The sequence below is a fragment of the Pteropus medius genome, unplaced genomic scaffold, assembly GCF_902729225.1.
Source record: "Pteropus medius unplaced genomic scaffold, Ma_sr-lr_union100, whole genome shotgun sequence".
NCBI lineage: Eukaryota > Metazoa > Chordata > Mammalia > Chiroptera > Pteropodidae > Pteropus > Pteropus medius.
The window spans coordinates 8,378,781-8,397,460 of NW_024351730.1; the positions used below are offsets into that span (position 1 = coordinate 8,378,781).

Here is an 18,680-nt window from a genome sequence, read left to right on the forward strand (position 1 = left end):
TGTGATTAATTCCATTGCTTTTATGTTTGTAATGTTCTTCCCTATTCCATGACAAACTATATGCTTACCAGTATTTTATAGTAGCTTTCTTTTGGTTTGGGTTTTTAATTTACCCGTTTAAAAGAGCAATAATCAGTCCCTACCAATTGTTCTTGTCCATTTATTAAATAGTCTTCCTTTTCTCACTGCTTTGTGGCACTGCCTTTATTAAATACACTAAACTCATTAAATTACTAAAATATCTGTTTCTGAACTATTTTGCAACAGTACTACATTATTAGTAATTATTGTTTATGAGAAAGGTGGTGGTTATTGCTAAATTAAAAGGGTAAATAGTAAAACCAAAACTAAAAAAATACTAAAAATATTGATAAATATTATTGATATAATTGGTATAATGAAATATACCAATATAAATTTTTAAATAAAGAGATTTTTTTAAAAGTTCATTAATGAACTATTAAGCAAATAGTTCATTAAGTTGATTATACTGCCCCCTCAAAACTACCAATAAAATTTGTCTGTGTGCACAATGTTTAGAAAGAAAACCAAGGTTTTATCTAGAAAGAAAATCTATAGACACAAGCTATCCATAACAAGGATTTGCTGTAGAAGGGATTCTTCAAAGATGATTGCTAAACTTAACTCCCAACAATGAGAATCTACAGTTGGTACACCCAAACAGGGCTGAGATTTCTGAAGTAAATACAAACAATACAAAGTCTTTGCAAGAACTCAAAAACTATGTTTGTTATCTGGGTCAAACCTCACTGCACTAGAACATCCAGCCTTTGGAGCTCACACCAGGGAGCCTAAACCTTCTATCCCTACATGTATTACTCATCATTCATGTGTGGCTGAAAAGTGATAAATAAAATGAGTCTGATGTACTAAAGGGACTTGCTCCTTGAAAAAAATCCAAGGAGTATTATTTATTCATAAAGCAAAATCAAACAAACTTTCTGCAAAAAAAAAAAAAACACAAAAATTATGAGCCTAAATTTATATTTCCTGATAAACTGATGTATAGAAGATTTTCTTATAAATAGGCAGAGCTGTACTCTCCATACTAGATATGTAGCTTGACAATGACATTAACTTAACTTCTTTTTTTAAAACAAGCTTTTCAAGGTAGTGTAGTATAATTATTGAGAACACAGATTTTGTGGTCAGGCAGAGCCAGGATAGAACCCAGGCTCCATCACTTATATGTAACCTTAGGCAGACATTTAACTTCTCTAAGTTTCTGTCTCCTCATCTGTACAACAGTTCCCAGAATTCTAAGGTTTGAATATGACAGTGCATGCAAAGCACTTCAGCCTGGTTCCTGGCACTTAGCAAGAGCTCAATGGTAGTGGATGAAGTGGTAGTGAGGGTCTATTAATTACCTTACAACTTCAGTATAAATATCTTGTAAAAACATCAGAAAGATTTCACAAAGTGAAAGGAGAAACTGGGAGTGGTTTGGCAAAAGAAAGATGACAAGTGTTTGGGGCAAGATTTGTCCATTTGACAAGATTAGACCAAGTCGTAGGTATGATCAGTTGCACTCTCCTCCTCTATGATCCTTTCACAATGAAAAGGGAAATTTTAAGTCAAATTAGTGTTCTGAAAGCAGGTTTGGCTATGACCCATGATCCTCTCACCTATGCATAAAAACATAAACATGTGTAGTCACTTAATTTTCTGTTGCTTCAACCATAAATTACCTCTCTTATACAAGATTTTTGTTTGTTTCTTGTTTTTTTGTTGTTTGTTTTTGTTTATTTATGGTGACATTGGTTAATGAAATCCAGCAGGTTTCAGGTATATATTTAACAGTAAGGCAAATATATATATATATATATATATATATATATATATATATATATATATATATATATATATATTTACATTATGGGTTCATCTACCATAGTTAGATTTCTTTCTGTCACCACATATTTGACCCCTTTTACCCCATCTACCTCCCTCTTCTCACCTCCCCCCTACCCTCTGGTAACCACTAGTCTATAGTCCATGTCCATGAGTCTCTGTTTATCCTGTTCATTTGTTGCTTTTAGGTTTATATCCCACATATAAGTGATATAATGTGATTTTCAACTTTTTTCTTACACAGGTTTGGTGAAGATTAAGATAAGACCAGATGAAAATGTCTCACAAACTGTAAAGAACTACACATTCATTGAACCAATGTGTACTGTGTGCTTCTTATATACCAGGCATATTCCCAATGAAAGGAAGCATGGATAAGTAAGTTATAAGATGCTGGTCTGTCAGTATCAGAGTAGTTGTAGGAGAAGGAGATCGATGCAAGTAACTATGAGCCACGCTACAACTGATATGTATTATGGATGCATGTGTAAGGGGCTATGGCACAGTAAAAAAACAGAAACCAGTTATGTGTTGAGACATATACCTTTTATCAACTGAAAATTAGTCTTTTTAAAAAAACCCTTCTTAACATATAATAGAGGGCTTCATACCCAAAGATGCTCAAAATTTGTGTTGACTGCAGTCCTTATTAACTATCTATTGCTTGTCTTTACTCACTATATGTCATAAGCTCCACAGTAGCAGAGACTTTGTTTTTCTTGTTTACTAATGCAGCTTCAGTGACAAAGAATGGTGTCTAGTACCCAGTAGGTGCTTAATAAATATCTGTTGGTTGGATGGATGGATTTTATGTCTGGCTACATAAGAAATCATTTCCATTTGGAAGTCATTTCATTAACACTCCTACAAAAAATGAAATGTCTTTGCTTCTAAACTTTGGTCTATTTTCCTTTTTCTTTTTCTTTTTCTTTTTTTTTTACTCTATTCTTTTGTCATACTAAGCAGAAATACACTGAATTAATCCTTTTTCCAATCAATATATGAATTATTCAGAAGGAGAATTTAAATCAGGTGAGTGTATTAGAAACTATTCTGGTCAATAGAGAGAAGAGTGTTGATGACATATGCCTTGATTAGTAGTATATTTATGATATTTAAATAAGCAGCTTTCCTCTAGAGAGTTGTGTTTATAAGATTATTATTAATATGCCTTTTTATTAGTTTTTATTTAGATTATGGTCTTTAAAAATCTCTACAAGAGCAAAAGAAAACATCCACTAAACAAGTTACCTAAAAAGAAATAAATTAACTAAAGATATTACATATCTATTCAAGTTTCATGTAATTAACTTCCTTCTACTCCCAAAACACCTCGATGTATTTTACTGTATACATTTCATAATGTTTTTATATTTTATAATGTTTTTCCTACTAAAACTAAAGTTAAAGGATATAAAGTAAAAAAGTATGGGTATCATGTGTTTGACAAGATAAATTCTATATATTTTCAGTAAGAATTAATAACCAGAAATACCAAACCTTAAATTTTTCAATTTAATTTCCTCATTTTTTTCTATTTAAAAATTACAAATCCAAAATTTTGCAGGGGAAAAAAACTTTGAACAGTTACTAATATATCAAAACAGCAACACTAAACAAAACAAACTCACCAGAAAAAGATTATACATGGACTAAGTAAAAAGAGGAATCTTTTGTACTCTTTTGTCAAACCACAGTAAAGATATTTTTAATCGCATAAGTGAATAATAATAGAAAATGCTTCACGTGGTAGGGTGGTAACCAATCAATTTTCAACACATATTTTCCACTGGAATAAGCTTTTTGGCAATTCCGTTTTGCTCATTTGCTACTTTTTTTTAAAGAACTCATAATCAGGAGATTAAAAAAATTAAGATGTGTTCCTACATACTATGTTAAGGAAGACTCCTATTAAAAACATTTGGTATAACAATATTTAATTGCTCAGCTGTGGACTTTTTTCTGCACAGATATGACATGACAAATTACTCTAGAAGTATTTCCATAATATTTGTAAAATGACAAAACTACCCTGCAAGATATAAGCTAGTACTGCCTCTACTGGAAAACAATGAGTAAGGAAAGTACTGAAGAGTGCCATATAACACTCTTCCTAAAGAATGTGTGTCTTCATGAAATTTGGATCATTCTAGAGAAAAAGAGACAAACAGATTGAACAGCTTCTATTTTGCACCATTTCACTTCTGCTTTGGATCTCTTAACTCAAAAGTAAAAATGGGAGTAAGGCGGGGGTGTGGGGGGTGGATACCAAAGCACAGACATTCATCAAGGTGCTCAGGTAAACCAGGCTTGGCTCACAATGTCCCTCAAGAGAAGGAAACTTGAGATCCTGAACAAATCTTTCTTCTACTTTTGAGGATTAGCAGCCTCTGGCAAGAAAAAAACAAAACCCTCAATAAATAATTCATCTTATCTAGGCCTCTGAGAGTGGTAAGAAAAAGAAAATGGAGAAGAAATACACACCCAGGTTTAAGCCTACTGTCTAGTTTCAGGTACTCACTAATGTCAAGCTGACCTCCAGGACTCTCAGAATCCTTAGGTCAGAAGTGAAATGGCAAGGTCCTCAAGATGTTCAGCAGGCCTAGGCCTCAGTTTCCTTCGGAGAGACCTGCCATTAAGTTACACCCAAGATGTCCTGTGAATGGGCATAAGCAAGACTTGATATCCCCAAGGCTGACTAATATTAAAAAACAAAAACAAAACAAAACAAAACAAAAACATCAATTAGACAGTGTTACTTCCTTTCATTCTTAGGAACTCAGATGTTTAAAAAAGAAAAAATGAATTCCATCAACCATTGGGGTGGCCAGCATAGTACAAACAGTTAGAGGGAGTGGCTCTGGAGAGATTCAGTCAGTGCAGGGTAGCACAAACAATTATTATTTCCCTTTTGGTCAAACGAACCAAAATGGTTGTATTCTTTCTTGTTTTTCACAGCATGAAGACCCACCCAGATGTGCCTTCGACTACTGGCAGAAAGTCCGTATTTGAAACTCTTTTGGTAGACCCTCAAAATACAAAGAACCAAAATTGTTAGCCTTGAACTTACTTTGCCTGATTACTGACTCTGGCTTACAGCTGGAATAATATATGATATCATTGCTTCTAAGGCAAGCCTAGTTTAAAAGCAATCGTATATATTTGACTATCATTTTCTAATCAGATGCTTGGCAAAAATTCACCTAACTCCAAAATCCTGGCAATGTGCCCTCCCTGGGCAAAGGAACAAGAAGTTCACGGGTTTGTTTTTTTTTTTCTATTTTCCATTTGTCTCTCTCTTTTGTTACCCAAAATACAATATCTTAATGTGACGAGGAAGAAGAACAACATTAAAAAATATATTCTACAGGAGAAAAGTAAAATTGAGATGATGTATCCTATGGAGAAATACGTCTCATCAGATTTCAATAAAAGGCTTGCTGAGGAGTAAAGCTCAAGATGAAAATTCAATGTGGATGCCAAATTTATAGATCATCAAGGAAAAACAAAATAGTGGGAAATGTATTTTAATGATTGCAGTTCTCATAGAGAAAGTTACTGACTTAAATGCATATAAATTAAAATTTGTATTAATGGGTTATGTAGACTCTATTGTGTTCTGAAAATGTTTTTACCCTAATGCCTGAGAACAAGTATGAGTGAAGTATGAAAACAGAGTGACCAGCAAGCATTTTGATGCCCTGCCCCAGGATTAATATTCCAGCAATATATAGAAGTGAAGGGCATGGCTTCAGTATCACACAGGTTTAGGTTTTATACTGGCTCTGACGCTTACTAATGGTAGAACCATGGTCATCAGGTTAATAACTTGTCTAACTTCTGCTAAACAGTCCTCAAGTCTAAATCAGTAATTCAAGAAAATTATTTATAAATTGGTTGATGAGCATCTAGGACTTATTTTTCTCATTTATTTTTTCACTATAAATGCGGTACTTAGGTACTCAGACCATCCTAGAAAATCCTACTTGGTCCTGGATCCCTAGAAAAATGGCACAAATGGTACTAATATACTGATATCTAATCCACATTACAAAATAAACCGTATGTACATCTAAGAAAACATATATGTTTCAATCTTATAACTCCACTGTCCAGCAGACCGCATGTGCTCAACAGATTATTACTACATGAAATTGAATAGAATATTTTCTTTTGAAAAAAACTTTCCAGTTTTTTCCCTCCACCATTTGGAAGTGACACTTCTCTTAGCAAAGAGCTAGAGAGCAGAGATTTTCCTGAAAAAGAGAGAAAGTAAAAGGATAACTTCTATTTCTGAGAATTAGTAAAGTTTAACCTAGTGTCACTCTAGGTGTTCTGAATTATAAGGGAAAAAGGGAGTAGAAGTCTTTTGAACTAATAAAAGTCTAAATGCATGACCTCCTGATGGACCATCAATGTTAGGCTACTTACATTTTTTAATTCCAAATGTCCTTCATTTGGAACTTTTTTCCATAAATTTTTTAGAAAAATTAAAAGTCTAATAATTTAGTGTTGCATTAAAATATGTTAAATCTCATACATTATTTCCAAATATCCCCAAATCGAGTGATGTTTAAGAGTGCATGCATCAAGACAACCCACTATTTTGATCATTTCCCCATGAGATTATAAAATGATCAGAATTATAAGGCTCACAGCACAAATTTCTCTAAAGAAAATTGCCATAAAAGTTGACCATGTTAATTAGAATGTTTGGCTGCTGTCACAAAGACTCAAAATTATAGAGTCTTAAACAAGATAAGTATGTATTTCTCACTCACATAAAGACCAGGTAGGTGGCCCAGGGTTGATGTGGTGTTTACATCATTTTCAGCAAACCAATTATGGTTCTTCCATCTTTGTGTTGAAACATCTTCAATACACAGTTTCCTATTATAATTCAAGTTGGCCACCCTGGCTGCATTTTAGCAGAGAATGCAGGGGAAAGAAAGGCATGTATCAATCCTTTCAGCGCATAGCCTCAAAGTGGCCCACATCACTTCTTATGCATGTTTTGTTCACCAGAACTTGGTCACATCTAGCTGCAAAGATAACAAGGAAGCACAGTGTTTATTGTGGGTGGCCATGCACTATGTAAAAAGGTGAGAATAGGTGATAAGGACATTAAGAAGCTTCTTCCCTAAAGGCTCGAGTCTAAATATCACTTTTATTACTGATAAAGGCCAGACTGAGAGATGGAATATTACATCTGTCAGCCAAGATAGCTTGCTCATATAGAGCTCCAGAAATCAGACAGCCTTCTCCTCCAGGTCATAGGTAGGCAATGACCAGGGGAACCCCCTGCCATGAAGAAGCAGGACAGAGCATCTGCTCCCTGCTGCCAGCTTGCTCTGAAAAATAAGAAGAGTGGAGAAAGAAGAGGCCGCCACCCAATAAGGGCAAATTCTAATGCTGAGAGAGCTGAACACGACAGAACCCTCCACAGCCAGGCCCTTCCCAAGAGGAGAAAAGGCATAGTTGAGCCCATTCAATCATCCCAATTTTGCCAACCAGAAAAAACACTCCTCTCCCTAAGAGAAGAAGAAGTAAAGAGCAGAGAGAGACCAAGAAAATGCCTAGGAAAATCCCTAGGAGTATGGGAAAGGTATTCCTCTCTAAAACTTGTCTTTGTAGTTGTTTTGATAAAATACTGTGAAAAACACTGTGACATAATAAGAAATCTAAATTTAGTCTCTGCCCTACCACCTCAGTTCCTGATACACAGCTTCTAAAACCCTTTCCTGAGCAACAGGGGCACCAAGAGCATCTTTTGTTCTAATATTTGGTCTTTGACCGTGTTTCCTGGTATACAGAACTCCCAAATCCCTTGAAATTTCCTGGGTGATAGGAGCATCTTTTTTTCTAATAAAGGGACTCTTCATGGGTTCCTGGATAGCTTGTGGATGGGGGCTGGTCACCACGAAGTACCAAGCCATGAGCAGAATCCTGGAACTTCCAGCCTTCCCCTTATCCTCTAGGGAAAGGACGGGGAACAGAGACTGAGTTAATAATCGATCATGCCTAGGTAATGAAGCCTCCATAAACTCCCTAAAGTATACAGTTCAGAGAACTTTTGGGTTGGTAAACATATCCACGTGCTGGAGGCGTGGCACACCCCAACTCCTGAAGAACAGAAGTTCTGCATTCAGGACCCTTCTGGACCGTACTCTATGTACCTCTTAACCTGGCTGTTCAGATGCATCCTTTGTAATATCCTTTATAATAAGCTGATAAACTTAAATAAAAGTTTCCCTGAGTTTTGTGACCCATTACAGCAAATTATCAAACCTGAGGAGGGGGCCGTGGGAACTTCAATTTAAAGCTGGTTGGTCAAATGTATGAGAGGCCCAGACTTGCAATTGCTGTCTAAAGTGGGGGCATGGGGGTGGGAGGATCAGTCTCCTGGGACTGAGCCTATAACCTGTGGAGTCTGTAGTTAGCGTCATAATTGAATTGTAGAGTCACCCGGTTGGTGTTTAGAGAGTTGGAGAATTGGTTGGTATGGGAAAAATCACTACACATTTGGTGTCACAAGTGTTGATAGTAGAATGTGAAAGAAACAAGAGGTTTTCTTTTAAAAATGCTATACAATTTTCCTTCTCAGGAAAACTATGAAAAATCTCCCAATCTGTAAACAATACTCTGGGTTGACTTTGGAGATAATCTTTCTCTGCTTCTTCCCTCACTTTTTTTCCAAATGATATCACCAGCACTTATGCTATGACAAATCATTACAAAACAGAACCTCCCAGGGTGTTGGTGAAGTGTGGAACAGAGCTAAAATGAGCCATTATACTCCCAAGCCTGGCCCTATGGCTTGGGACCTAACAGAAGTAATAGAAGACTGAGAAAGTAAAACTCACCAATTTCTTATAGGACAAGCAGAATATTGTTATTTAGTTTAGGTAAACTTGATTTGTTATAGAAGAGATATTCTGAAATTTAATATATCATTAAAAAAATTAATTCTACCTACAAAAACTACTTGGACAACTAATAAAATGGTATGCCTACCATCTGTCTTCATTGCAAAAACAGATAAAATTTAAAACTAAAGCAACATTTACCTGGGCTATCATGAGTGGCTATGTAACTCATTTATATTTTGTTTAAAAATCATTTTCCAAGTTGGGTATTTTAATTTAGAAATGCAAATTCTGCCTAAAGAAATAACTGTAGATAGATAATACCTATATTTATAAATTATGTTTTTAGGAAGTATAAATACAGCTGCTTCTTCTACTATATAGTTTGATATCATTTTATAACTACAATAAATTATAATGTTTTTCTTTGTGACAGATATAAACATCAGTTACACATTGTAGAAACAATGGGATTTAAATCTAGATTTAAAGAAAAATATTGTTAAACATTATCAAACAGTAAATATTTTAAAAAGTAAGATTTTTCTAATAGTCTCAATTTCCTTAAAAAATTTTAACATAGATAAACAAAGTCTAGGTGAGAATATATTAAGGTTTTACTCAGATAAAATACTTTGGCATTTGTAATATTTTTGGCTCAGCTAAAAGAATAAGCAATTATTTATTGAACACTTACTGCATGTAAAGCACTTTACTTAGTAATGTACATATATAATCTCATTCGATCCTGACGATAACACTATGAGGTAGGCACTTTATTTCTATTTAGATGAAAAAACGAAATCATACTTTCTAGTTAGACTATATTTAAAATAAAATCTCTGTAGCCTACCACCAAAAAAGTAAATCCACACTTTGATTTAAAAAAAGCAAAGTCATTTTTACAAGTGTATACATTTACTAATGAAATAATAACTGTATCCATGTTCAGATTAAACTTATTTTTTTCTACATTTTAAACATGAAACAAAAGTATTTATTAATTAGCAGACTTGTGTTAAATGCCTAAAACATAGACTACGATTATTGGGCCTTGGAGATAAGGAAGAGAAAAAGGAACTGAGAAGATGTTTTATCTCCTTTTGGTTTTAAAAACATATCCACTGACAATAAAGATTAGATTTTCCCAATACGCAAAACGTTTCTCTTTTGAGCACATAACATTATCTTTTTCTCATTTTCTAGAGCCTGAGCCGAATATAAATCTTATGACCAGTACACAGATCTCTTGCTGACTAGTCCTTAAATCGCCAAAACCACGAAGCCAACAGTTGGCAGTAAGTAGAAAAACGTAGTAACTTATGTTAAATTATAGACTTCCAAGACCAATTTCTTTTTCTTAACCAAAGTTGTCTATAATATTACTTAGGCCATAAAGTCAACATTGAAGTTCGAGCAACAGAGGCCTGGTAGAGTGGTAGAAATGAGTCTCCCACGAAATCACCTCTCAATCATGGTTAAGATTTGCATCTAGTTGGCTCTCGAGCCCTTTAGAAAAAGCTAGAAGTTGCCCTCATACACAATATAAACTCAAATGTTCTACTTTCAAATCAAAGTCTATAAAAGGGACAGCTCATCTTTTATTATGACATTACATTAATGGAGGAAGTGTATACTATATAAAATAAGCACATCCATAAACAAAGCGCAATCACGATGGCTAGCTTATAATTTCACCTATGCTGAAACACTACTTGTAAGGACCCAGAACTCACTGAGAGCATAGTGCTAGCCAACGTAATGAGCAATTATGATAAAAGTAAGATTTTGGTGTCTTAAATGACTTAAGATACTTTAGCATGTTAAAAGATTTCTTTTCACAGTCTTTTAACTTTTTTTCACTTGCTGAAAGAATCACATAAAGTACCATGGTCACATCTGAGGTAGTCTAATATGGGACATAATTCCAAAAATTAATTATAAATATAAGATAGCTTAGAATTAAAACTGTGTCAAGTTTCTTCAGAAATCTCTAATGAGGTGCAATATTAATATTCTTGGGAAAACACTGCTGTGTCTTGTTTTGAAACACTTTTGTTAGATTTTGGAATTAGAGATTCACCTTAAAGAATACCAGTAGCAGGCAGCAGCAGGGTGAGGAGGTTGTCCATGTGGTAGTACAGAGAAGAGAAAAGAAGATGGTAGCAGTGGCCTAGAGCAGGTTATCAGAACCCAAGGGATGAAAGGATGTGCATGGGGGAAGGAAACAGCACCCCAGTGCAGGTTTCATAGTCAAATGAGGGTGAGGAGCCATCTTCGCATAGTAGGGTTGTTGGAACCCAAGAGGGTAGAGCGGACATCCAAGTGGAGGCTGGAGGCAGTTAGGGCCCAGTGCAGGGTATCAAAACATGAGCAAGGTGAGGGGGGTGTTTAAATGGCTACCAAGGCCCCTTGGGGAGAAGAGAGGTGAATGAAACAGCAGCCCTAAATGAGTCGTCAGAACCAAAGGAGGTGAGAAAGTCATGCATGTGGAGGTTGAGGGAGAGCAATACCCCATGACAGAGTTTCAGAGCCTGAGCAAGGAGGTGAGAGCATCCGAACAGGGGAGTGGCAATGGCAGTATTCTCGCAAAGGATGTCAACAGAGGCACCTTTGCATGAAGTGAAAGAGAACATCTGTGTGAACCTAGACATGACCTGGAGCAGGAAGACAGAGCCCAGGTGAGGTAAGGAAAGAACAAGAAGGGAAGCAGCTCTAAAGACTGGTTACATATGTGGAGATTTATCAAGTCATTAACTATGTTGAAGGTAATGGGAGATAGGTTCCTCGCTGTCAGAGAAGGGAGTTACGAATAAGGAAAAAGAGAAAACTAGAATAAACTCTGTAGTATTAGATTAGAATTATGACATTAGAATGAATTCATGGTTTTTAATAGATATAGATATAGGTGTGGGATATAGATATAGGTATAGGCATAGATTATAGATATAGATAATAGATATAGAAAAATATATAAGGAATATTTGGTAAATACACAAACATGGTGAGAAATTTTTAAATATTTCTGTCAGAAGCTAATAAATCAAAGAGGTAAAGAATTTAAAAAGTGTAGCTTTGAGTCAATTATTAATGATTATTTATATTATAATAATATACTTTATTATACATAAGATATATAAATATTGTATATAATCACTATGAACTAAGGGACATTTTTGGAACCCTACAGACAACAATTAGAGAATAAACTTTCTTTTTGAGCCCATATGAAACATTTATAAAAATGAATCACATACAAACAAGGAACCATATACAAGGAAATTAAATCATTCAAAACACATTCTCTAACCACAATCTAATAATCAATTAAAATAAAAGTTTTTTAAGAGCCTATTTATTTATAAACTTAAAAATATTCAGTCTAAATAATTAATTAACAAAGAAAAAGGTCATAATAGAAATTGTGAAATACTTAGAACTGAATAACAATAAATATAATAAAAACTTTTGGAATAAGGTACAAGCAATATTTAAAGGGAAATTCATAATCTCATGCATATATTTGAAAATAAGAAATTAGGTAAAAGAACATCAGAGCAAAACCAGGAACATAGAAAGGAAATAAAGATAGGAACAGAAATTAATGAAATATAAAACAAAAACATAAGTGAGTATGTCAAAATAAAATAACTAAAGTCAATTCTTTGGAGTTACTAATAAAATTCTGCCAATACTGAGCAAAATCAAAAAAGAGTGAACACAATAAAAATACTAGGCATTATAAAAGGAATAAAACTATACATTGAAAAAAGATTTAACATTTTTAAGAGAATTCTATGAATAAATTTATGCCAGTAAATTTGAAAATTTATATGAATGAATAATTTCAGCTGATATAAACTATCAAATTAATCTTAAGAAGAAACAGAAGAATTAAATAGATCCATAAACATTTAAGTGATTAAATTGGAAATAAAAATCTAAAATGAACAAAGCAAAAAGTCCTAATGATTCTTCAGGCATATTTCACTTTTAAGCAACTCATAATTCCTTTCTTATACTCCTGAGAATAAAAAAAATAAAACTCACTCTAACCAAACCCATGGCAATCCATAAAGAGAAGTCGTATGCTAATCTCACTAACGAGCATAAATGCACATACTAAATTAAATATTAGCAAACTAAATCTAGCTATGTTTGTTTTTGTGTGTATGCATGCACATGTGTGTTAAGTGTGTGTGTGTAGGGGGGGGGACCAAGTTTAACCTATCCCAGGAATGCAATAATGATTATTTAACATTTAAAATTTTTAAATACAATTCACCATATTAACAGATTAAGGAAGAAAAACTATATAGTAATCTAAAAATTTCAGGATCTGCATTAAAACTCATGCATTATAAGAACAACAACTCAGCAAACTAGTATTAGGAACTGCCCTTGTTTGATTAAAAACAAAACAAAAACTCATCGAATAAAATATTGAATGGTTAAATTTTAGAACATTTTTTTTAAAGTCAGGAATAATGCAAAGATACCAATCTATCATTGCCTCTTTTGAAGAGTGTCCTAATATACATAATCAGTGCACTAAAAAAGAAAGTGGCATTAAGCGTTGAAAGGAAGAAAACAACTGCTATTATTCACAGATATTATTGCCCACCAAGGAAATCCAGGAGAACCAATGAATCACAGCAAGAAATAAGAAAACAAATATAAATATCAAATGCAAGGTTGCTGGACATGTGATCAGCAGTCAAAAATCAAGGTATTCCTCCTCTATGCTGGCAATAAAAAATTCGAAAATTTTAAAAATTCAATTCTCAATGGCATTAAAATCTTTAAAATACTCCCAACAAATCTAGTAAGTCTCATTTATAGAGAAAACCATAAAACTGGACATATTGATTTTGAAATGCTGTAGTATTAATTCTGTAATAGATAAACTGAACACTGGAACAGACTAGAAACTAAGAAATAAACCCACCACTGTATGAGATGTCAGTACATTACACATCAAAGGGAAAAGGATAAGTATCTTTTGCTTTCAAATAACAGAAAACCAACTATTAAAATTGCTTAAACAATGAGAAGTATCATCTCACAAAACCAGATTTTTTGAGGTAAGACTCAGAGTCAGGTTCTGTTCTGTCTTCCTGAAGATAACAGCAACCTTCTTTCATTACCACAAAATGCTCTAAGTGTCATAAACATATATCAAGAGACAGAAAAAGGAGTTTGTTTTTTCATTATGTATCTTTCTATAAGGGCAAAAGAAAATCTTTCCTAGAAATATCTTCAGCAAACTTCCCTTTGCCTCTCTTTGGCTAGAACTGCTAAACCAATTATTAGGTAGGAAAATGAGAATACCAATATGGTCTGAGAAGAATCAGGATTTACCCAAATAATGTGGGGGAAAAGTAGACACTGGAACAAAACTGGTGTTATGCCAACATGAGAAAGAGAAAAAAGACTGTTGGATAAGTAATCTATGGTACAAGGGAATAGTTCATACATGGTGTGGGGGAGACTAGGCTATTCCTATGGGAAAAAAAAATTAGAGCTTAATAAAACACCAGGTGGATTAAAAATTTGAATGTCAAAAGTAAAAGTTAATTCTTAGTAGAAAATAAAGAACAATATATTTAGAAATTAGGGGTTAAAAATATTTCTAATGTAAAACATAAATAAGCACGAACCATAAAGGATAATATTAACTAGACTACATAAAAAATTAAAACTTTTATACAATGATATATATAGGAATTAAAATTAAAAGAAAAAGTACAGTCTGGGAGAAGTATTTCCATGATGTAAAACAATTTATGCTGTTACCCAATAGAAGAAAAATGTGCAAAGTATAAGAATGAGCAACTGACAGAAGAGGAAAATTGAATAGTCAATAAATATCATAAAAGATGCTCAGCTTCATAGTAGCCAGGGGATTGCAAATTTATAATGCAGATAGCATTGACCCACTATCAAAAATGTTTAAGTTCAATAATACTGAGTGCTGGACACTATGCTGGGAAAGAAACTGTCATCCCTTCCTAGCAGAACTGTCAACTAGTCCAGCTTCTTTAGTGATCTATTTGGTGCTATTTAATTACCTCAACAACATGCATGGTCAACAATTTAACAATCCTCTCCAAGGTGCATATCCTAGAGAAACTCTTTCACATGTGTACCATGTTCCAGGATATTCATCACATTCTTTCTAACCACACCGACACATAAACATACACACACACTCACACACATACACACACAAATATAGAACAGCCTAACTCTACATCAATATGGATTGGATAAATTATTTTATATTCATTTAAATAGTGTGGTATAGAATGAATGAACTGGTACTATACACGTCAACTTGGTTATCTTAAAAATAGAATGCTGAAAAAGTAGATTGCTTAGAAATATTATAGCGTGGTGTCACTTACATAAAAGGTAAAACCCATAACAATATGCTATATTATTTATGGAAAAAATATTTAATAAAAATATAGAAATAAGAATCAAGCTTATGATTACCTCTGAAAAAGAAAAAAGGAGAATCAGAGCAGGGAAGGGTATAGTATCAGAGATGCTTCAACTTTAACTCTATTTTTATTTCTCTAATAAAAAAATGATACAAAATAAATATTAAAAACTAGTAAGATATATTGAGTCTATATAGAGAGTACATAGATATTCGTCATATTATTTTACGTAAATTTGAAATATTTTATAATTTTAAAACATATATCTTGTTAAAAAAAAATCTCCCCATAAAAATAATTCATCAACCACGAAAAGGTCCTACCCCACAACAAATTTCTTCATAAAACTACAAATGCAGTTTTTTCTTTTCACCTTTTACTGAGCCACATGTTATATATGTTGTTTAAGGATTAGAGACTAGTTAGTGTGAGAAGAAATGCAAATAGCCATAATAGTCTACAGGAATAAGTTGTAAGGATTGAATAAAGATGCCATAAAAATCAAGAAAGGTCCGAGTGGCATAAAATTGAAAAGAGATTGTCCAAGGTTAGTCAAATGCTCAAAAACATTCTTAGTATTGAGTGAGTAGCCAAAGATGTCACTGTCAAAAAAAGAAAGGGTATGGTAAGTTTCTATTTTAATTTGAGAACACAAGGAGAATATGATATAAGGTATATGTCAACAGTATGATTTATTACTAATACTACAATAAGTATCAAAGTTTTTCCCTGGAAGTGAAAATTTTAATTATTACTATCCCAAGAAGCTCCCATAGCAACATACCTGGAGAAGGAGCCTTTCAAAAGCCAGAAAGTTGTCCCACTTGGCAGTCTGTGGGTGTTTCAGAGTTTGAACAGTGGCCAGTCCAAGCTGCAGGAGTCCACAGTGATTCACTAGAGCTTTGAAGTTGTTCTTGAAGAGCTGAATATAGGACATCAGCTGCCCTGGAGTGACTCTTCCTAGAGAAACACAATAATTTATCAGTGAACCCTCTTCTGGAAGTGGTAAAAATAATGAGGAGAATTCCCTTAATAATACTAACTACCTTATATTGGTACAGAACTTCTGAGTTGACTGCAAGCTTTGCTAAGCTATTGTGATTTTTACAACATGGTGACAACAGTGGAGTTGAAACTATTACCTGCATTTTGCAAGTAAGAAAACAGATGTTAAGTGATCTGGCCAAGGTCATGTTGTTAGTGAAATTCATTTTCTAATTCTGCAATACCCTGCAAGTAAGTTCTCAAATAAAGTCACACAAATAAATATTTGCTGGGCTCGACATGGAGTGCCTCTCTAAGACATATGATTTGGAAGTCTAAGAGGCAAAGAGGCAAAATTTCTAATTGTGTGTGTATGTATATAAAACATGAGGAAAAATCTGTTACAACTATAGCTAAAACTTTATCACTGATATCAGTGGGTTCATGACAATAAAAGGATAAAGCTGGCTGTTACACAAAACAAAAATGTATGGAAAACCAGGGTGGCAAAAACACTAGAAGATCAGATATCAGAAGAAACAATGTGGTGTGGGTGATACAGCATTTGCTACAATGATGACCTAGACTTGAACAAGAGAACGCACATTATAAAAAACGAGCAATAGTACAAAGACAAAAATGGACAAATGAAAAAAACTGTTGAAGATTCACTCCTTCAGAGCCTCTAAGTCCAACTTTTGCCTATAGCAGTCCTTCAGTTGATTCACTTCTCACTCTCCAACCCGCCAAATTTAATTCCTGCCACTTATCAGTACTTTGCACAAAACTCCTGAATACCACAAATTCTCCCTATTGGGCAAGAAGAAGGCAATGGGGCCAGACACAGATGAAAGTCAAGTAAATTCCTACACGTTACCCACGCCATGTTTGTGGGTTACTCTCTGATGCTTGAAATCCAAGTTTGTTTGTTTTATCCAGATTTGTTAATACTTGGCAATGAAACCATCTATCTTTATTTAGCACTTCACAGTTTACACAGTGCAACCATGCCCTCTTCTGATTCTCATAGCAAGTCTATGAGGCAGCATACAAGGCAAGTGCTGCATCTCTGAGCCCCACCGAGGCATTGAGTTCAGTGTCATGCACAGTGCTAAATGGCAGATATCACATAATAAATGATTTTGGCTACGGATCATAATACACAAAAAATGAAGACTTAGAAGAAACTTAAAAGCCTGTGACATATTCTTTCCTTTCATTACATTATTTTGAAGAGATTAAGAATTTTAAAGCTCTTTCTTACTAGTTTATCAGGGTAAGCATCTAAAGAATAAGAATACTAGGAATAAGTAGGCAGCAGAATCTCACTAGTTTCTTTGGTCTCTTTGTAGAGCATGAGCTCATTCCTGATTCTCAAAGCAGCAAGCTAACGATTTGCTTGCTTAAGTACTAATAGAGAAAAACCAGAGAAGAACTCTGGTTTTGAGCCAGGTTTATTAAGGTATAATTTACATACAGTAAAATTAACCTTATCCTAGTATACAGTTCTGTGAATTTTGACAAATGCATATAGCTCGGTAAGCACTATCAAAATCAAAATACAGAACATTTCTATCATTCCAAAAGTTCCCCTTCTTTGTTGTTAATTCTCTTTCCTTATCCTCAGACCTTGATAAACACATATATGTGTTTATCTGATTTCTATACCATAGTTTTGCCTTTCCAGAATGTTATATAACTGGAATCATATAGTATGTAGTCTTTTGACTCTAGTTTCTTTCCCGTTAGCATGGTGTATTTGTTATTCATACATGTTGCTTATATTCACAGTTTGCTCCCTTTTTGGTCTGAGTAATATTCCACTGTACGCATGTGTCATAGCTTCTTTACCTATACACCAGTTAATGATCACCTGGTTGTTTCCAATTTTTTAAATTATGAATAAAGTCTTCACGGACATCCGTACAGGCTTTTATACATGTATGTGTGTGTGTACATATGATTTCATTTTTCTGGGGTTAATTTCTAGTACTGGTGTTGCTGGGTCATATATTAAGTATATGTTTAACTTTATAAGAAATGGACAAACTGATTTCCAAAGTGTGCTGCCCCACCAGCAACATGTGAGAGTTCTAGTTGCCTCATACCCTCACCAGAACTTGGTATTTATTGCTAGTTATTTTGATTTTAGTCATTCTAACAGGTGTGTAGCAATATTTCATCATGATTTTAATTTGTCTTTTTCTAACAACTTACAGTATCGATCATCTTTCCCTATGCTTACTTGCCATCTTATATATATTTTGGTGAAGTATCTGTTCAAATTTGTTGTCCATTTTTCTTAGGTTGTTTATTATTATTGAGTTGTGTCATTAATTTTTGTTAATTCATTGTTTCAACACATATCTCTGTGCCAGGCATTGTTCTTGGACAAATCGTGGACAAGCCAGATAAAAATCACTGACCTCCTGGCCAATAAAGAAGACAAATGACTCCTTGATGCTCTCCTAATTAAGTCAGCCTATCACATGTCATTCTCTCTTACGTAATG

At 34.0% G+C, this 18,680-nt stretch overlaps 1 protein-coding gene across 2 annotated transcripts in view; it reads right to left on the minus strand.

The window, feature by feature from the left end:
- Positions 1–18,680, minus strand: part of SCFD2 (sec1 family domain containing 2) — a 345,681-nt gene that overhangs the window by 273,700 nt on the left and 53,301 nt on the right. For both annotated transcript variants that reach the window (XM_039845191.1, XM_039845192.1), the window contains exon 4: positions 15,969–16,144. In XM_039845191.1, the coding sequence (XP_039701125.1) occupies positions 15,969–16,144 (176 nt within the window). The remainder of the gene's footprint in view (positions 1–15,968; positions 16,145–18,680) is intronic.